This window comes from Mesoplodon mirus (genome assembly GCF_964341445.2).
Source record: "Mesoplodon mirus genome assembly, chromosome: 10".
Lineage (NCBI taxonomy): Eukaryota > Metazoa > Chordata > Mammalia > Artiodactyla > Ziphiidae > Mesoplodon > Mesoplodon mirus.
The window spans coordinates 38,437,902-38,460,569 of NC_138986.1; the positions used below are offsets into that span (position 1 = coordinate 38,437,902).

General features: G+C 33.7%; 1 protein-coding gene across 1 annotated transcript in view; it reads left to right on the forward strand.

Annotated features, from left to right (window-relative positions):
* TRDN (triadin) overlaps window positions 1-22,668 on the forward strand; it is a gene marked incomplete at both ends in the record, with an annotated part of 300,072 nt that overhangs the window by 197,058 nt on the left and 80,346 nt on the right. Inside the window, 2 exon segments of the mRNA XM_082633775.1 lie at window positions 670-717; window positions 14,104-14,151. Of these exon segments, the coding sequence (XP_082489901.1) occupies window positions 670-717; window positions 14,104-14,151 (96 nt within the window).

Here is a 22,668-nt window from a genome sequence, read left to right on the forward strand (position 1 = left end):
CTTCCACTTTAATTAGCCTTGATTTGAGGTCTAACATTTTGCACTAGGACCAGCATTTCAGATTATATTTTTGGAAGAGCTCTCCTATCTTCCTATCTTCCACACTAGATATTCAGAGAAACTCCAAGAAGCCATTTTGGCCTTTTTAATTTTTTTTCTTTTTCTCTCTCTTCAAAGCAATATTCAAATGGAATTTTCTATAACATTATGGCTAATATTTTATAATATAAAGCAAATTGATTGAGATCAGTTATGGCTTGCCATCCCCATAGTTAAAGGCTAAACAAAGAAGGCCCTTCAAGTGCTCTTCCCCACAATTTATGCATCATTTAAGATTTGACTATAAACTAATAAATTAGTATTCCAGTGTAATTCTGTGGAATAAGCCGCCTTTTTTATGGTCACTACTTATATAAGCATAAAATTTAGTACCACCAGAATTGTATCTTGAAAGAGAATTTCTGCACTGTTATTTAAGGAAGTTCATTAGTTACAAAAAAAATTCAAGCTTATTCTAGCGTGGTTTTCTCTGCTGCTTGCTTTGCTCTCAGGTGCCACATACGTTTTATCCTTTGGGCAGTTTTAGTCTTGTCTGACTTAGAATACTATAAGATATTGACCTCACATGTCTGATATCCGTTTCTCGTTCTTCAATCTCTGAATTTACAGAAACTGAACGAGCCAAAGAAGAGGTTGGTTCTGCCTCAACTAAAAAAGGTAAGTGCAGCTTAAATCAAAAGATGTCATGACTATAACTTCTTTATGCTAAGGTTTCTAACTCAATGTATTGTTTAGTGCTTATAGAAGAGCTCTATTTATTGATTTTACTATTTCACTGATATGGAAACCCACTTTGCACAAGATTTGTAGTACCTATGTTAACAAGGCTTTGTCTTCAGTGCTCTAATGACAATAGTTTTATTCCTTTAGGGTCATAAACTAAAGCTAGTAATTATAGTCCAATTGTAAGTTAGTTTTTGAAAAATTGAAGAAACGCTGCTGTGTAAGCTCAATGGGATCCCAGTCATCTGGAGAACATTCAAATTCAATATACTGATCTATAAGGTTAGCGTTTGAGCAAACGAAACTTTGACTAGTAGAACTTACATGAACAATGTTTGCTTTGTGCAAGAATAGTATCAAATTTAAGTTTAAATTTAAGTTTTCAAAGCTATGCCTCTTGTCATGTCTAATCAGAAGCAACTATTATGTGAATATTGACTCCTCTCAGTAGACACTCTAAAGAATATCTTTAAGAACATTAATACATGTTAAAAATATTCAATATGATGAAACATTTACATATTCTCTATTCAAAACAAACTGGAACAATTTTGAAATTTGTGATTCTGTTTTACAAATAGAAATTAAATCAGTAATGTATCCAATGTCTTTGGAAGAATCTCAAGACACAGTTTAACAACCCTATCCTCAACATACACTCACACACACACACACACACACACACACAACAGGAGTACCCTTTCACATACACGCCACAAAAATGGCATAACATTTTTCTCCTTAAAAAATCTCTCATTGTGGGCTTCCCTGGTGGCACAGTGGTTGAGAGTCTGCCTGCCGATGCAGGGGACGCGGGTTCGTGCCCCGGTCCGGGAGGATCCTGAATGCCGCGGAGCGGCTGGGCCCGTGAGCCATGGCCGCTGAGCCTGCACGTCCGGATCCTGTGCTCCGCAATGGGAGAGGCCACAACAGTGAGAGGCCCGCGTAACGCAAAGAAAAAAAAAAATCTCTTATTGCATATGCTCTATAAGAGAATATATATCAGGACTATAGGGAGTTATAAAATATATATGATGCATATCCACATTCTCAATCCCAAGCAACATATATATGGATATAAATTTATATATTAGTTAATAAATTAAAATATAAATTAATATACATTAGTTATATAAATTAATGCATAAATTAGTACACATGTACGTCTAATGAAAGACAAAAAATTAAATGACACTTAAAGGAAAATATAAACTGCACTATAAGATAATACTTAATTAGAAGCAATTGAATTATTGAGATTAATTGCTTCCCTTTTTCAAATACAGCTCTATTTATTATTCTGAATTTATAGTAGATAGGAATAAAATCTGTCTCCTAGATAGTTCTTTTCTTAGTGATGTAATATGCGTGATGTCATTTTTGAGGTAAGTTATCACGATACATGTTTCATTGACATCTTTTACTAGGTATCAGTTTTTCCATAAGTGGCAGAGCCATGAATTTATTGGAAGTCCATATTAATATATCTCATTCTTTTATGGTGTCTTATCAATTTTGCTTGTCAACATTAAATGGAATGTGTGGGTAAAACCTGAGTGCTTCAGGATGGATAATGCCATGGTATCAATGACAAGGCTAAGAGTCTAAATATAGATTCAGAGGAAGTCATAATCTAAGCATGGATACAGGGTATATGGATCCAGCAAGTGAATATAAGGTCAGGACATCTATATGTGTTGAAAGCAAGAACAAAAGTGAGACAAAATTGCGTTCAAAATCTTCAGCCATGGGTGAGACCAGTGGATGTCCAAATAGCAGTATATGGGTTTCATCTGGAATTAGATTTCAGATACTGAGCCTCAGGGAATCCTTGACTGTGAAGACGATCTGGAGACAGAGTTAAAAAGGAAAGATTCAGGGCCTTCCCTGGTGATGGAGCACTTGAGAAGCTGCCTGCCAAATGCAGAGGACACGGGTTCGAGCCCTGGTCTGGGAGGATCCCACATGCCACGGAGCAACTGGGCCTGTGAGCCACAACTACTGAGCCTGCACCTCTGGAGCCTGTGCTCCACAACAAGAGAAACTGTGACAGTGAGAGGCCCGCGCACCGCGATGAAGAGTGGCCCCCGGGGCTTCCCTGGTGGCGCAGTGGTTGAGAGTCCGCCTGCCGATGCAGGGGACACGGGTTCGTGCCCCAGTCCTGGAAGATCCGACATGCTGCGGAGCGGCTGGACCCGTGAGCCATGGCCGCTGAGCCTGCGCGTCAGGAGCCTGTGCTCTGCAGCGGGAGAGGCCACAACAGTGAGAGGCCCGAGTACCACAAAAAAAAAAAAAAAAGAGTGGCCCCTGCTTGCCGCAACTAGAGAAAGCCCTCGCACAGAAACGAAGACCCAACATAGCCAAAAATAAATAAATAAATTTATTAAAAAAAAAAAAAAGGAAAGATTCAATAACCAGTAACTGACCAATGCACAGACTCTGAATCACTTGGAGCCTAGATATTAGGGCAGAAATACAAACACACATAATTTGGAGTTTAATCAAGTCAAATTGGAGTGAGTAGAGATACTGAATTGATATTGAACCATCAGTTACTGAATTCGCTGGAATATTCAACCAAGAATGGTCTCTAGTAAGCCAGACATATTGGTTGGGATTAAGTAGACCTGATTGCTAGACTTAGAGTGAAATATAAGGAGAGAAATAACCTTTTATGAAATTAAACTATTGGCATTAATTACTTTGACTCTAGTTAGTCTTAGATCTCATACCTCAATCATTAATTTAAATATGACTCTGCATATTAGGTTTACTCTCAACAGTAGAATGAATAGAAACAATTTTCCTTCGAAAGCCATCATAAATATTTTGAAACTCAGGTAGAGCTTTACCAATTTGACAAGTTACATATAAAAGTCAAAGGAGATGCTTCTCATTTGTCAAGTAGTTTTCATTTCTCCTCCTCCTCACTGACAATCAATCACACATGAAAATATATATTACTTTAACATACATTTAATAACCAGTCCCTAATCTCCACAAAACTCAGTATATGTTACAAGATGTCCACCTTTTAGTCCCTTTTAAATAAGTAGAATAAGAAAGTGATTTGGGCTTGCTTTATTTGTTTTTAAGATACTGGAAATTGTTGTTCTACACTGAAGCTTGAATTAGTAACCATGTGTGCAATGTTAAGTGGAAATTACTGATTTTCTGATTGTTTTAAAATTTTCAAAGTTAAAAGATAATTTAATATTTTAAATTAATGGCAGTGTGCCAATTTATATCTAATATAATTATTTGATCTTAAGCTTGCTTTTAAGTCATATTTTCTTTGGAGATATATAGTATTTAATCATCAATATGATAATCCTCTTACTGTTTTATATTTGATTTGCAGCTTTCAAAGCATTTTCACTTTCATTCAACATATATTTATGGGTCGCATACTACGTGAAAACTTAAGGAAATATTCAGATGTTAATACTATTCTTGAGCAATTAAAGATAGGGGAAAATATGAATCTTTATTGAGTCCCTGAGTAGTTTGGACCTCATTTTTTGCTATCAGCTAAAGGTTTTCCATATAATTTTAGTTCATGTTTGAAAGCCAACAGGGTAAAGAGATAAATACAGATAAAGAGCTGTAGGAGTTTAAAAATTATTCTTACCTGAGGAAAAGCAAAACATTTATTATACAAGGTGACTTTAGAGTCAAGCCTTCCTTAAATAACAGATAGAATTTTGTTATGTAATAATTAGTTGGAAGGGTATCTTGGGCATAGGTAACAGAGGAAGGCAAAGTGGTGGGAAATTGCAGGATGTGTATGAGGAATAGCAAGAGTCTCAAAAACACAGTATGAATTCGTACAACCTGTGCTAATAATGCAGTAAAGGGGCCTGATTTTAAAATTGGACTCTACTGCATGGGCAATAGGGAGTCAATGAAAAATTGTAAGTGTAGGAAATAACACTCAGGTATTTGCTTTAGGAAAGGGCAGGATAGTTAGGAAGCTTTGGCAATAATGTAGGCAGCGTGCATTAGGACCTGATATTAGTTACGAGATTGGAAAGAAGGGATATTTTATAGGCACTATTATAAAGTAGATTAGTGGAATTTGACAATCGACCAGCTTTGGAAGAGGAAAAGTCAGAAATTATTTAATGACAATAATAAGTTTTCAGACTGGGTGCTAGGAGGATATTGTTGGTATTTATCATAAAAATGAAGAAGAAAGATAAAAATAGTTTGGTGAGAGAAGACAAGATTACTTTTAGACATATTTAAATTATAGTACTGTGGCACATGCAAGTAGCAAGTAGGTGGCTCTAAATGTCAAACTAGAGCTCCAGAGAATGACAAAACTGGAGATATATCTGTGGGTGTCCTCTGCATGGGTTAATGGTGGAAACAGTTAGAATCTATGAGCTTTTCATGGATTCTGTTCTCGAGAGAGGACAGGTCTGGGATGTTCTCTGTTCTCGAGAGAGGACAGGTCTGGGATGGAATGCTAGAGAACGTTTGCAGGAAGAAAAGCAAGGAGAGTCAAAGAGAAAAAGCAGAAAATAGTGACTAGAAAGATCAGAGGTTAAAAAAATGTAATTGTTATAATTTCATAGTAACCAAGGAAAATAAACCCTTTCAATGACAAGGCGGTTGTCATTGGATTTGTCAACTAGATAATTATTAATGATTTTCAAAAGAGAATTTTCTGGGGAGTGGCACAACTAAAAGCTAAATGTTGACAAATTGATTGAGGGATGACGAAGTGAAAGATACAGGCACTGATGCTGAAGAATATTGGTTAGGAATAAAATGATAAATAGGATAGTAGCTTGAGGTTCTTGTTTAGTCTATATCCATTTCTATTTTAATCTCCGAGGTAAAGTGTTTATCCTCCTCTTCAAGACCAGTATCTCCATTTGGGTCCTTCTTGATCAGTCATCCATGCTATTTTGTGGCATTATGTTCTTTCTCCTTATTGACTTTATTCCTCATTTTGGAAAAATTATTCTCAGTTTAAAATTACTTTTTTCTAGATTCCCATATCTCTCTCTACTATTTTCTCTCCTCTGTATCTTAGCCAGTCTTCTGGATATTGGAGTGTTAACACTGCTTCTTATCTCCCACAAAGATGAGGCTTCTGTTTCTACTGTGCTTCCAATAATATGGCTAATGCTGAAGACATTATCATTGCTGAACCAATGGAACCATTCCACTCCTCACATTATTAGATGTCTCAGTGGCATTTACCACTTTGTCTTTTCTCTAAGCTTCTCTACTGTTGGGTGAGCATGACAACAGTCTCCTAGTTCTTACCATATTCTCTGAGCTTTATTTCTGACTTCTTTGTGTGTTTTTTCTTTGCTTCCCCTTAATTATTGGTGTTCCCCAGATTCCATCATTAATCCTCTGAACTTCTCATTCTATACCCTCTCTTCATGAGATATGTACACTCTCAAGGTTGAAACTCTGCCTTTTATCCTGAAGATCTCCAATTCTATGTCTTCATTTCAGGACTTCTCTGGCAAAGAGCTTTTCCCTGAAAATTTCAGGCTTGTATATTCAAATGTCAAATAAACACCTTTAAATTCAATGTGTCTTAACTTATACTCTTCATTTCCTTTTCCCAGCTTGCTTTTAATTATCATTGGTGAAACTACAATCCACCCTCCACTTCCCTAGAAATCTGAGGGTGATAAATTTTCTCTTTCTAGCCTTCAGGTGATTATTCAAAGAATCTTCAAGTTCTGCTGATTTTGTTTCCTAAATATTTCTTGAGTTTACTTCCTCCTATTCATAACTATGACTTCCATGTTAATTCAAGTCTCATTATCTTTTTCTTGAACCACTGTAATGATCTAAACACTGTCCTCACATATTTATTTTTATATCACTAATATTCATCCTAGCAGAACCCCCTCAACATAAATTATCAAAGTCATAAAACTGAATAAACCACACTTAATTTAAAACTCTATTTTTTCTCCAGTTTTTTATAAAATAAAGTCCAAACTTGTTAAAATGATGTAAGAGTCCTCCAAGATCTGGCTCCTATATCCTTTTCCAGTTTCATCTTCAGATATTTTGTATGCTACAATAATACCATATTGTTTATAATTCCAGATTTACTAGAAGTAATCTTCAGGGAAAATGATAGCCGGAAAGGATGGCCTTGTGAATAGATTGAGTTGTTAACATTGTCTGAGAAGTGATGAGAAGCCTCTCTTTCCTGTCTCTCCACCTGAATATGTATCCAAGATTTAAGACTTTGTCTTCCACAATCAGTGATTTATTCCATTGTTTCAGTCATTGACATCTCCAGGCAATAACCCTTGGGCAGGTAACATTACATTCTTACATCCTTGGAAATAATAGTTTGTCATGTTAATCCTATAGATGTATATACCAGAAGTAATGTATGTGTCATATGGGTAGTATTTCAAACTGCACAATATTTTCTTACCACTCTCCACTCTTTACCAGAATTCTAACATACCCCAATTCCATGGAAGCCTCAGTACCCAGGCAAGCCCCTATAACTAATGGGCATATGTTGAGTGGTGTTAAGGGGAAAGAAAGAATTGAGTCCTCAAAGAAAATTGAGGGAAACATAGTGAAATAAGAGCCTAGAATGAAGCAAGCGATGTCAGCATCACAGCAGATAAGATGCTTCCCCTTCAATCTACAACCTGTGAAACATTAACAACTCAACAATAATCCTCTGCCCAACCTATCAGAATGCCAGAGAATTCCACATATCTGTACATCTAAAGGTGGATGGATTGGAACACATCGAGGAGGTAGAACTGGGGAAACGGTGGAGGCAGTCCCTGCAATCGTGGTCCCCTGGCTGTGGCAGCAAAGCCTGCAGCCCCAGAAAACCCAAAAGCAGCAAGGGAAGCAATACATAGGACTCTAGCCTCCTGAATGTAGTGGTGCCCGTGGCCACAGATAACTGGGACACAGTTCCTCCAGCCACAGAGCCATCCACGACTCCAGCCCACTGTTCCCTGCCTGCAGTGGTGAAGCCCACAAATCTGACAATACCTGATATAGAGGCACTTGCAACTCCAACCGCACCCCACCCACCCCTTGGAACCTGCAAATAAGGAGAGCCCAGATGTGGCAGAAGCACCCTCCATCCTGATGCCCCAGCTGGTGGTGCCAGCAATACCAACAGCAACAAGGTACCAATTACCACAGAGGCACAAGCAACAGTAACAAGGGCACTGGGTGACACCTCTGATAGAGGTGGTGGAGGGCAGAAAATGCTGACTCTCAAATAAAACCAGAGACAGCACAGGTGAGAGAAACCAAAAACTTGTTCTATAGTACCACCTACTGGAAAACAAAAGAAAGCCTTCTCATTTCTAACTTGTAGAATCCTTAGAATTAAAAAAAAAAAAAAAAAAAAAAAAAAAAGCTTTACCTAAACAAGAATTATATTCAGTACTTCAAATGCACTGTCAGAGGAACAACACATCAAGCACCATGAAGAACCACACAAAGAAAATGATAGTTCTCCAGAAACCAAACTTAAAGTCACAGAATATTGCAATCTAACTGATTGAAGAAACTGAATGAACTACAAAAAAGCTCAGAAAGGCAGTTCAACGAGCTTAGGAATAGAATTAATGAACAGAAGGAATACTTTAAGTAATTGAAACTCTAAAAAAGAGCCAAACAGAAATTTTGGAGCTGAAGAATTGAATAAATGAGATGAAGAATGCATTAGAAAGCATCGGGAAAGAGAATATGATATGGAAGAGAGAATTAGCAAACTCAAAGATAGAAATCCAGAGAAGATACAAAACATCATAGAAAACCATCAAACCAAAATGGCAGACAGAAACACAAGGAAAAGAGGGCACCCAGAAAACAAAAGATAAAATGGCAGAACTAAGTCCTCCTCTGTAAATAATTACCCTAAATGTCAATGGATTGAATTTACCAGTCAAAAGACACAGAGTGGATGGATGGATTAAAAAACAAGACCTAGCTATATCCTACATCTGGGAGACTCACCTCAGCTCTAAATATAAACATAGGCTAAAATAAAGGGATGGAAGATGATACTCCAAGCAAATGATAGTCAAAAAAAGTGAGTATATTCTGTGCTCATGGATTGGAAGAATGAACATTGCTAAAATGTCCATATTATCTGAATCAATTTACAGATTCAATGCAATCCCAATCAAAATCCCAAGGATGTTTTTCACAGAGATAGAACAAAAAATTCTAAAATGTATATGGAACTACAAAAGATTCTGAATGGCTGAAGCAATCCTAAGAAAAAAGAATAAAGCTGGAGGTATCACATACACTGGTTTCAAACTATATTACAAAGTTATAGTAATTAAAACAGCATGATATGGGCAGAAAAACAGATACATAGATCAGTGCAATGTAATTGAGAGCTGAGAAATAAACCCAAACATATGTGGAAAATTTTACAAAAAAAGGAATAAAGAAACCTGGAGAGCCACATGCAAAAAAATGAAACTAGACCAGTACCTCATATCCTCCACAAAAAAATGAACCCAAAGTGGATTAAAGCCTTGAATGTAAGACCAGAAACCATAAAACTCTTAGAAGAAAATCTAGGCAGTATGCTCTTTGACATCAGTCATAGCAGTATCTTTCAGGATGTGTCTCCTCAGGCAAGGGAAACAAAAGAAAAAACAAAAAATGGGACTCATCAAACTAGAAAGCTCCTGAACAGCAAAGGAAACCATCAACAAAATGAAAATGCAACTTGCCCTACCACCAAGTGTGAGAAGATATTTGCAGATCATATATCCAGTTAGGGGTTAATATCAAAAAAAATATAAAGAACTCATACACCTCAACAACAAAAACCCAGAAAACCCAGTTAATAAATGGGCAGAGGAGCTGAATAGAAATTTTCCAAAGAAGGCATATAGAAGGCCAACAGGTACTTGAAAAATTGTTCAACATCACTAATTATTAGGGAAAATAAAATTAAAACCCCAATGAGATATCACCTCATGCCTGTTAGAATGGCTATTATCAAAAAAGCGAGAAATAACAAGTGTTGGTGAGGATGTGGAAAAAGGGGAACCCTCATGCACTGCTGATGGGAATGTAACTTTGTGTAGCCACTATGGAAAACAGTATGAAGATTCCTCAAAAAATTGAAAACTAGTGCTACCCTATGATCCAGTTATCCCACTTCTGGGTATTTATACAAAGAATATGAAAACACCAGTTTGAAGATACATGCACCCCTATATTTGTCATAGCATTATTTACAACAGCCAAGACGTGGAAACAACCTAAGTCTCCATCAACAGATGAGTGGATAAAGAAGATGTGGTATACACACACACACACACACACACACACACAATGGAATAATACTCATAAAAATGAAATCTTGCCATTTATGACAGCATCAATAGATCTTGAGAGTATTAGGCTAAGTGAATTAAGTCAGACAAAGACAAGGATCTTATGATTTCACTCATATGTAAAGTATAAAAAAACAAACAGAAAACCAGAATAAATGAACAAACCAAACCAAGCAAAACCCAACATGATATAGAGATCAGAGTAGTGGAAAGGGGCAGGGGAAGGTGAAATGAATAAAAGAGATAGTGATGGATAGAAACTAAATTTTTGGTGGCAATCATACTGTAGTGTATATAGAAGTAGAAATATAATCTGGTACATATGGAACTTATATAATGTTATTAATCAATGTTACCTCAATAATATTATAGTAAGATATAAATACTAAAACCAATAATTTTAATTTGAGAAAGCATCTTTTTGGTATCCTTGTAATAAAAGTGAGATTGAAGTTTGGTATAAGCTGCAACTTTGCAGGTAAATTAAACAGCAATAAAGAATTTTTTAAAAAAACCTGGAATTATAGAAAACCAATTTATCCACCTTACAGTTTATCTCAGGGCTATCCATAATCCAGGCATTATTTTATATAAATGTTAGCTACTTTGCTTCCTTAATATTAGTCGGGGTCACTGAAGGAGTGCAGCACAAATCTACATTTTTTTCCTAAAATAAACACATCCAAATGTAGAACAAATGGAATTTCTTATCTCCAGCATGAAAGGAGGTTTCAGGTACCCTATAGCATAGAAGGAGAATTTGATTAAGGTCTTCCTTTGATTACAGGCAATTAGAACATCCACTTACTTAGATGAACTGTTTATTCCTAATACTTACTCTCCATAGAATTAGGCTTGATGAACTTTATATCAGAATCAGAAATGAAAGGGTCATTTCACATAAAATGTTTTCTTTTCTGTATAGATAATTAGTATTTTCAGTGACCTTTTCTGAATTAAAAAAAAAAACTGGTTTAGGGGACTAGCCTTCTCTACTTAATATAAGTGCAAGCAGTTATTAACTCACCACTGGAAAAGAAAAACTTGGTCTTTGTGTGTAAGTCACAATCCAATGTTTTCTGAAAGATATTTACTCTTCAGAAGATTAAAACAAAATAATTGAAAAATACATATTTCCTATACAATATTCATAATGAGTTTTCAGAATAAAAGAATTATGAATAAGGTTATATGCCCAGGGCTCTACTATAATTAAAAATTATCAGTGTTTGATTTTCACATTGATTTGAGAGAGAGCATTCACAGAGGAGATTAATGTACCACACACATTACTAGCTCCTTAAAGTAATTATAATAAAGTCTAACTCTTTAGTTTGGAATTCAGGGGCTTATGCAATTGACCTCATCTACTTTTAGATTATTTCATATCTCTTCTATGGGAACCCTCTGCTCCAGCTACACTTGTTCACTTCCTCTAGGCATACACAAGGCTTTCCTGCTTCTTTGCCTTTTTCATGTTTTATTGGTTACACCTAATATCTCTCCTCTTTCAGGAAATATACTAATACCAAAACTGATCTCTCTAACTCAGAATATTTATTATCAAATCTCATTTTTCAATTAATACACTTAATCACCAAGCAAATGTATATCGATCAGTTGCTAGGTCCGAAACAATGCTAGATGCTGTAAGAAATATAAGCAATCATTTCTGAATATCCCATGGGCCAAAGAAAAAATGACAATGGAATTTTGGAAATATGTTGAATTAATCTATGATGAAAATATCACACTGAAACTTGAGATGCTGCTAAACAGTGTTTACCTGAAATTTATACTCATTAAAAATATTCATTAGAAAAGAAGAAAGGCTGAAAAGCAAACATTTAGGAAGAAAATAATTTTTAATTTATGTTAAAATTTTTATGAAACCCAAAGAAAGTAGAAGAAAGAGAAATAAAAAATGTAAATGCAGAAGCTAAAGAAATAGAAATCAAATAGTACAATAGAAAAAGCAATAAATCCAAATTAGATTCTCTATAAAAACTGAAAAAACTGATAAACCCTTATGTAAACTTATTAAGAAAAAAAGAGAAGACACAAAACATTAATATCAGAAAATTAAAAGGAGTCATCATTACAGATTCTACAGATAATTTAAAATAGAAATATTCCCAGTGAGTTTGAAAATTTTAATACAATTGACATTTTGAATCTTTAATTATAATTTTTCACCAAAGAAAAGTCTAGCCAGATGGCTTCACCAGTGAATATTTTTCAAACATTTAAGGAAAAATTAACACCAATCTTGTACCAAACCTTCCAGGAACAGAAAAAGAGGAAACATTTTATGGAGCTCATTTTATGGAGCTAGAATAACCTTGATACAACAACCTAGCAAGGAACAAAAAAGAAAGAAAACGTACAGGTTAACTTCTCTTGTGAACATAAGGGCACAGATCTAAACAAAATATTAGCAGATCTAGTCTGATATTATATAAGAAAGACAAAATGGAATCAAGTTGGTTTTATTTCTAGACTGCAATTTCAAAATTCAATGTAATTAATCAGAATAATAGAATAAAGGGAAATTATACTTATCATAGAAGATGCATTTGATATATTTCATATTATAGTGAAAGAAACTTCCCTATTCTGGTAAGATATATACAAAAACCATTAGCAAATATTATACTCAATGGAGAAAAATGGAAAGATTTCTCCCTGAGAATTGGAACAAGACAAGGATGTCTGCTATCAGCACTTCTATTATGCATTATACTGGATATTTTAACCAGTGCAATAAGGTGAGAAATAGAATTAATCAGTACAAGAATAAAAAAGTAAAAAATAAAACTATTCACAGGTGAAATTATCTGCTTGAAAAATTCAAAAGAATATACAGTTGAACTATTACAACTGAGTGAATTTAGCAAGTTTTATATAAAAAAGTCATTATTTCCCTTGCTCTGTCTCTAGTTCATGTCATTAACTTTTTGAAAAGATCATGATCATTTACTCTGTAGACACTTGATTTATGTAATTGTTTCTTCAGAATATTATTTAATATGTACTCTATATCATATATTTGATTAACCTGAAAGCTTAATCTTTGGCTTAACTTGATTCCAGTTGGCTGCTTTGGCAAGAATACTTCAGAGGTGATACAGTTATACATCACACTGCATGTCATGAGGAAGCACAGAATGTCTGGGTGTCCTATTGTGAATGAGTGGCTTTAAGTTTCCTCAGTGGGTTAAGTTGGTGACAATCACATTTCTTCATTTCCAAGTTGCAGTTCTCCCCATGCAACTCTTGGGGGTGATACCTGGGTATGACGGCAATATCCAGTTCCCCATTCATCCTTCATCTAATAGTTGCTAATGTCCTCTGAAGATCCTTACTTGAATCAGTTATTTCAATACACTGATTTTGTATAAATCATCTCCATTTCTTGGATGTATAACAAGGTAAGCAGATAATACTCCACCGAGAGTAGTAAAATCTCAGTAGTTCATGGGAAACAGCACCTAAGTGATAATTCTTATTTCTTTTTTGGTTACTTGTGACTTGGAATGACTTCATTTAATATTTAAGCAAATCTCAAACATGACTACACTGTCCTTTGAGTTGATTAAGCAACATTAAGCTTGAATTTAAGGAGCATCTAGTTGACATTTTCAAGACGCTAAGTGGCTCCAGCAATTACCTGGAATGTAAGTCGATTAATCATAATCCTGTCAAGCAGAATTCTTCATAGAGCTTGTTTATCAAAGCAGAGTATAAAAGAATAAGATAGAAAACAGTGTGCAAAGACTAGTAAGAAGAGGGCAAGGGATTATTTTTTCTCTAATTCTTTAAGAGTAGATTTATAATAGTAGGTTTCAGTTGGATTTTAGAGAAGTGAGAAATATTGAAAAAGCTAGAAGAAAATTTTGGCATTGAATGAGTTACAAAATGCCTTTTTGAGCAGAAGCAGCATTTACATCTGGAATTTTATTTAAACCTTATCTCTGCTTTGCAGCTGTACCTGGAAAGAAGGAAGAGAAAACAACCAAGACAGTGGAGCAAGGTAAAAAAAAATGAAGGAGGTTGACATTATCTTTAGAAAGACAACAACATGAGGAGGAAAGCACTGGATTCAGACAGGCGGACGACAATAACCTTTAAATCGATTGCTCTCTTTCACTGTCCTTGCATGTTTTTTTGTGCCAGGGAGAATGTGAGGTGGCAATCTGGGTTTTTGTTCTTTTGTATAACTAAACTTTGAGTGTAAGTTCAGAACAGGAAAGCTCCACAGACTGCTTAATTACATCAAGAGAAACGCTGAAGATTGTTGGGAATAAGGAAATCTTCCAGGGCAATTGGTAGACATTTTTTTCTGTTTGATTTGTGGCTTTAACACTACCTGACTGATCATAGCTTAAAGAATAGAGGTGACACAATTCTGTTTATGTAAAAACAATTTCTACTGCTTGAAAAGTAATATGTTAAAACAAAGCAAAAAAAAACAGCAATACAGGTAAATTACTTGCGTTTATATTACGACTTCAGCAGTTGATTCTCCCAAGAGGTCTACAATTTCAGTGTTATAAACCATAATGCCATAAATAATGCATTTTCTTTTTTTTAATGCAGCTTATAATAAATATATCATTCTAGAATATGCTTGAGAAAAATGCTACAGCAGAGTAGAATAAAAGCATTTGAAGTGATGTTGGGCCTTCTGTCAGAGCTCATAGTGCTAATAATTTTAATTTTTGTTCCCCCCACTCTTTGGTTTTTAATATATTATAATATTATAATATGTATTATTTATTATAACAAAGATGAAATCAGAACTAGCAATAATTTTGTCAAGAATGAAATCAAAATCATTTCCCCTCTTAAATTTGAGACAAATTCCTAATATCAGAAATTAGATATTTTTACATAAATATATCAAGAAAATCCTTCAAACCCTCACATTTCAGATAAGTAAACTAAGGTTAAAAACTTCATCAAGGATATATTTCCTTTGGTTTTTCAAAAGAAAAATCACATTAGATGACATTGAATAAGTTTTCAAATTTATTTTGGCTTCTGTGGACTACCTCGACTTTTAGAATTCAATAAAATGTTTCTGTCAACTTCTTTTTGAGGTGGATACTTTAGTCTGTGAATTATAAAGTAGAGCTCTAGCAGCATGGATCCCAATTTCAACTTGTTGACTTAGACAAGGTTCTGAGCCTAAATTTCTTCTCTAAAAAATAGAGTTAATTATACCTGACCTGCCTGTCTGACAAGATGTGGAGTTCAAGCAAGAAAACGTATGTGAAAGGATATGAAAAAATATAAACTCCTAGTTAAGTATATAGTATTTACTTAGGCATTTTTCCTTATAAAATCAGCTTCAATATAAATGAGAATCAAAACACTTTGCTTTCACTAAGCTTCATAGTTTTTCTCCCCTCTAGTATAAAGGCGTTGGTTACTCATCTTACAGCATTTGCAGATTGTTTTTATAGCCACAGCAAATTAAGAGAAGACTGACTAGAATATAAAATGTCCACATTAATAATAGTACCTAACACATAACTGATTAAGCACAGATTGTTCATGTCTTCTTACCTTCATGTTGGTGTCAGTTTCATTAATTCTATAATGTTGCCTCAAATAGTTTGGAGACTGGAAATGGCTCTTAGGGATGTGAATTTACTCCTCCAGATGATTTTATAATTCATTCTTTTATCAAAAATACTTTCTATTTTATAAACACCTAGGCTCTTGGCTTATGTAAAAACAATAAGAGATTCTTTCAATGACTTTTTATATTGACTTAGTAAATCATTTCAGTTTTAAATATCATAAAGCAATGACCTCATTTTTAACTATACAAATCATAAGAAATAAGGTATTTGGATAACTTGCATACTTTTGTGATGGTATATCTATGACTAATAATTTATATGAAAATATATATTTTGTGATTTTAATAAATCAAGGAATTTATGTGATAATAAATCAATTACATTCTACAGATTTCATCATAATATTCTAATATTTATAATAAGATGATGCTTTGACTATTGTGTATTTCTCTTCCTTATATAGTTTTTAGTTATTTTCAGAAGTATAAATAATCTAAAACTAGTTCATAATTCTTTGAAGTACAGTTAAATAGTTTATAAAGAGTTATTTTCATTTAAGTTTGAACTCATGGACTTGTACTAGGGAAAAAGTATGACACTCATAATTCTTAATAGATTTCAAATACACAGTGTGTTCTATGTAAAACTGTGTACACTGAACCTCTGAACTTAGTCTGCATTATAATTGTACTTGGAAACATCGATTAAGCTAAACTTTGCATTATGGAAAATTCATATAGTGAAAGGTGAAATAAATTTTATGTTTATGTAATTTAGTGAACTAGACCTCATAACGTTTAAGAATTAGAAATTTAGTTAATCTAACCTCTGCAAAAGTCCAAAAAAGTATCTCTATTTTATCTTTAATTCATGATGGATCATGTGGCTTTTAGTTATTCTTCTCATAAAGATCTTAAATTGGCTAGACCAGAATTTTGAGTATTAAGAAACTCTTTATAAATTTTCCCACACTAAAGCCACACACACACACATACACACCCCCACACACCACAGACACCATTAACGATTTCTCTTGTTTAGAAAGCAATTACCTAGAAGCATCAGGAGACACAAATATTTTCCACAATACATGTTGCTCTCCTTATAGTGCGAGCCAAGGAATGCCAAAGATAAAACATCACAACACGTGCTACTGTATGAAGATTTGTCTTTATATATTTATATATTATATCTAGAAAGAGTACATCACATTTCATTAAGCTTGGTTTATTTATTGTTTGATATTTAATTTCTCATTTTTTAGTGTACTTTTTCCTCAGTATTACTTTTCAAAATTGACCTGTCCCCCTAAATCCAATTTCCCTCTCTCTTTTTCAATCTTGTTTTCTCTCAGAAGAAAATTTTTCATAGTATTTGCTTGTTACTAGACAGAGGATCAAAGCAGTTACTCTAGGGAAGCATCCAGTGACTTCTTACTTAATGTGGCAGGGAAGGAGACCAGTCAAGACAACTAACTTTAATGATCTGAATTGTAGATTGGAGTCCCAGCATCTCTTTGTTTCTAATTTTCTTCCTTCAAAGTGATTTCAATCCAACAATGAAAAGGTGAAGAAAATAGTAATAAATCAAATCATTCACATATCATCTTTCTTTTTCTTTCATTCACACCTGTGCATGATATTACTTAAAGCTTTCTTTAAGAGTTTGTTCTAAGGGCCTGTAACAATGCTGGCATGTAAGAAGTGTTCAATAAATACTTGTGGGTTGAATGAAAACATAGAGGAATTGTTGAAGAAAAGAATACTAGGTGATCCAGATATCGATGATCTGTGCCTCTAAATACTGTACAATTAAGATATTTTAGTAAATCAAATGTGATTTATGATAGCAAAGATTGCCAAATATTTCAGAAACAAGGATAAGTGATTAAATCATCTAACTACTCTCATTTTAAAGTAAAAAAAGTAGGGCAAATTAATAATTAAATATGCATTATTCATTAATTATATCATTATTATGATCTTTGTAGATGGTACTCTTACATAACAAAACAGCATGTGGTGAACCGTCATATGGATAAAGACATCGAATAAATTAAATTTAGCAATTGCACCTTCTATATTGCAAATTAAAAAAAATCTTAAAATGAGAGAGAAAATTTAATAATTGCCCAATTAGGCCAATGTATGTCTAAATATAGAAACGTAAGGCCTTATCCTCACTTTTCTTGGCTTTACATTATAGAACTGAATTAGATGATCTTCTATTCCTTTGAATCATAAAAAAAAATTATGTTCAACAAAGTTTTTAAGTAGTATATCCCTTATATCAGAATATAAAGTCTCTTCCTTCTCTAGGAGAAGGCTGGTCTAGAAAGACTTTTATTTCTAGGATTCTAAGACTCAAATGTTAAGGGAAAACACACTTTATAAACTTGGATATTTTAGTATCCCAAAATTAAACTGAAAATTTCATTACAGAAACATTAATTATAGTTTTCCATCCTCTTAACAATTAAAAATCACTTCAAAATCCACTTAAGTACAAACATGACAAAAATATTCATGAAAAATGATTAAATAGAATTTGAGTACCTATTAACCACCAAGAATAAATTTGAACACAATTAGTAATCATTTTATTAAGGGTAAAATTGGAGCATATGGATCATAAATGTATCAAATGCAGTTCATTTCCTGTAATAAAACTTATATTTTGCTTTAAATTAAGAAATCTTTTTAAATTCATAAGTGCAGTAATTTGTGTCCACTTGAAGACTTTCTGTTTTTCTTTGCCTTTGTTGCTATTTTGTAAATAATGGTACCCTACATAATTGTATTAGTGTTTTAAATTGTCACAACAACAAGTGAAACCCAACTGATATTACATGGTTTGTATGTTTGTCATTGTCCTCAGACACTTTTCAGATTCTTCTATTCTTTGTACATGTACTGGTCTATTTAGAATCAACAATGTGTATTTATTGTAGATTGATCCCATACTTTCAAGTGAATGTTAATAATATCTAAGAGTAATGATTTCTCTGAGAGAAACTTATTTATTTAAATTATAAATGTTTATACTTCATGATGTGTCAACACTATAAAAAAAGAGAGAAACAATTTTACATTTAAGATCAATGTAGTAAAACTGAAGGTGTAGTTGATACATATTGTATTTAATTATTTGCTTAATATGTGGCTATAAAATAACCTATTTGCACATGTGGACTAAGTCATGCTGTTGACCCTCAATAAATGTTAAAGTATAATAACAATAGTATTGATTCCTGTGAATTCCAAACTTTTGACAATAGTTTGTGCTCTGGTTGTTTAATATTTATTGAGCGCCCACAACAGACTAGGCGCTGGGAATGGGTGTGAGGAGTATTGAGTGGGCTTTGGAGAGAAGATGGTCTACATACAGAGCTCATGCAACACTTGTAAAAATGAGTGTACTCTGCTTGCTTACATATTTTATATATTTTCAAGAGAACATTTTGCAATTTTCCACTATCTCACTTGCTCACATAACACATTTCACTGCTACTTCTTACTTTTATTTCATTTAGTACTTTTAGAATGTTCTCATAATCATTTGATCTCATGTATGGAAATTTCTTTCTAGTCCCTTCTTTTTCACCATGTTCCTCCCCATTCCCTTCATCACTTTAATAAATAGACAGGTATAAATCCAACCTATCACAGCTGATTCACAACACACTCAAAAAGTTTGTATTGTTGCATTGATCTCCTACAGGGTACCACCTCCTGCCATGCAACATTTGGTTCATGTGATTCATTTATTGGTAGGAATGACATTGAACGCTAGAGAATTTCAGCCCAGTAAAGGAGCAATGTGTGCCAGTGAGGTTGGCAAGATTTGGAGGCAATGCTAAAAGATGTGCATTCATGCTGTACCTTTCCCTCAGAAATTAATGGTTCTTGTATTAATGATCCATTTTCTCTAATAAACTAATGTGTAACTTGATTACTCTTATTTTATGCAGTATATACTATAGGCAAGTACAAGTCACACAGAGAGATAATTTTAATGCCCACATTCCAGTTTCTGTCATGCATAATTCTGCTTTTCAGTTATCATGAAACTGAACCACTCCTCTGCCTAATATGGCCTCTGTGCCTATCTTTTTCTTTCCTTTTCTTGGAGACTGTGGTCATTTCATGGAGAAGAACAGTAAAACTATAACATTACCCCAGGAACCTCCCCCTGCACTTCATACTGGGGTCACTACTTTTACCACCAGGTTACTTTTTAACTCTGGAGTCAGAGTAACTGGCTGTTAGATGAGCTAAATTAAGTTACCTGACATTGCCAGAACAGACAATGTACATAGGGGTAGTGTGTCTGCTTATATTCTACCCCTACTACCCTATTCTACTCTGTTTATATTCTACCCCTTCCATGATTCATCAAAGTAATTTCTTAATGGCAATTGTATCCATCTTTTAGGTTCTTAAAAGTAACAAACATTTTACATCAAGCATGTGCTCTTGCTTCATCTATCTTATAATTCTAAAACTTTGTCTTGATGTAATGTCCAACAATCTTTATGTAAACTAATGGAATGCAGTTATAAACCATTTCCTAAAGCCCAGTCAAATCAAACTGTAAATATGAAGAAAAGTTGTCATATGAGTTCTGAATTTAATGACAATGCACTTCAGATAAAGTGTATTTTTGATCATTGTCTACATCTTAATATTAGGTTGGTGGTTCTTTAAGAAATCCTTAAATCTGTGAAAGACCATTTTCATCCTCTTTATAATGAAAACTCTTACAAGCCTTATTTTTCCTCATAGAGAATTTTGATCACCAAAACCAGGATTTGGCAAGTAAAAACTATTTTAATTACTCAGTATAGATATTTGAAGATTACAATTTTGTTCTCCACAGAGAAAAATTGACTTTTGTTTGTTCCTTTGACACTCTATGCTAGATTATATAAAAGACTGAGGAAATGCATTGTAGTGTTTACCATATGACACACAAAGAAAACACCTCCTTGCAAGTTCAAGGACAGTAAACTGCTAATTATGTCTCTTTTTTCTATTAATATTTACTTTCACTCCTGCTTTTATTCTGAAACCACATATGGGTTTATTCTCTTTTTTCCCTTAGGGATTTTTAATGGAAAGTATATTATAAGCTGCTCTGTTACAAAGCTAAGTGGCCAGAACAAAGATTGTTTTGGGAGAATTTTTTAATCCCTTTTTTACTGACTTTTTTCTTTCATTTATAAATTGATTTTCTACTAGAGGCCTATTTAGGGGAAAAAATAGTTGGAATACAATACACACAATCTTGAAGAAAATTGCTTAAAATCAATTGCCAAGTTATATCCTGGAACAAATTAATGGAGTTTAAGCTACAGTCTCTAAAAATCAAATTGCAGATATTATCTTAAATCATTAGCCCTACATAAAAATGCATTATTACTTTCTTCTAATTGTAAATTAAAGTACACATTATAGGTCAAATAATTTCAGGAATAAACATGAAAAAAATTTTCATAATTCTACATAAAATTTACTTGCACCTTATTGATTATTACTGCCCTGGTTTTTCATAGAATGATGTAGTATATGCTAAATAAAAAGCAATTCTTAAAACCTGAAAATTCAATTCAGATACTCCTTTGGAATTATGAAGTGGCAAAATATAAGTTAGAAAATTTCTTCATCATTTTGACTTGCTAATTTTGGGTTTTATTTCACTTGATTTTTATATAAGAAAGAGAGATACTAGCTCAGATAACTCATAAAAAGCATCTATAGTCTCGTTAAAAGTCTTGGCAATAAAAATCATGGTCAATAATTCTTAGCTTGGAGTTAGCACTTGTATTGCTGGTCCTTGAAAAGAAATAACTGATAAAAACTAATAATGATTAGAAATATTAATCTGCTTGAATAATAGAGTACAGTTATCTCAAAATAAAACTTAAGACTTGGTCTGTCTCTTCCAGTAATTTATTCTGTGACGTTAGTGTATTTACTTTTTTCATAAATCTCCTTTTGTAAGCCAAGATTATTTTACTAAGCATTCTCTACAGAACTGTCCAGTCCTAATATTGTCTAATTCTCATTTGTAAGAAATGTCTCCCTTGCCTGAGACGTTTCCAATTTTGACCCAAATGCTGAAGAGTAAACTTACTTTTCTGATTGCAAGTACAATCTGTACCAAAGTATAAACAGAAATGTCAGATTCAGAATCTAAAATGAAAATACTTCTAAGTATTATATAAATCTACTAAATAGAATTCTAATATTTGAAGTATTTACTTCACTTGAATTTCAATATATACACTTAAATTATACTTAAGTTTCAAAAAGTACATCGCTGGAGCAAAGCATACTATTGAATATCCAATGAAATGACATGAAGGTTCTCTAAATATTAATTTAGCTACAGGGATCACTAATAATGGAACACAGGATGCAGAAATTATGCCCATGACACACGATGTACAAAAGAATTTATAAAAAATGAAACAGAAGAAGGTATTGTCTCAGGAGACAGGAGAGTGTGGATAACACAACTGTGGTTGAATTGTGGTTTCAGTTTTGGCATATTTCCAAACAAAATAACAATGACTTTCTAAGTATTGTCAGTCAGTTCAGTACATATCATATTCTCTTAAGAGCAAAAGTTTAATTTCATTGATACAATGACTGAAAAAAATGTTTGGACTAAGGATCTTTAAAGACTCCTTATCATCGGAAGGATATAAATTCAAATTCTCTAGCAGGGTACTGCTGGTTTCTTTATCACCATCCCTCACTGTGACTTTCCAGCCTTGGCTCACATACTTCTCCCCGACTTTGTACATCCAGCGAGGCAGCCACGTGAACTTTCACACTCCATTTTTCCTTATGTTGTTCCTTATGTTGGAGATGTCTCTCCAATTCTTCTTTGATGACAAATTTTATATCCAGTTTCAGGATTGATCACAGATGCCAGTACCTCTGTGAGGTCTT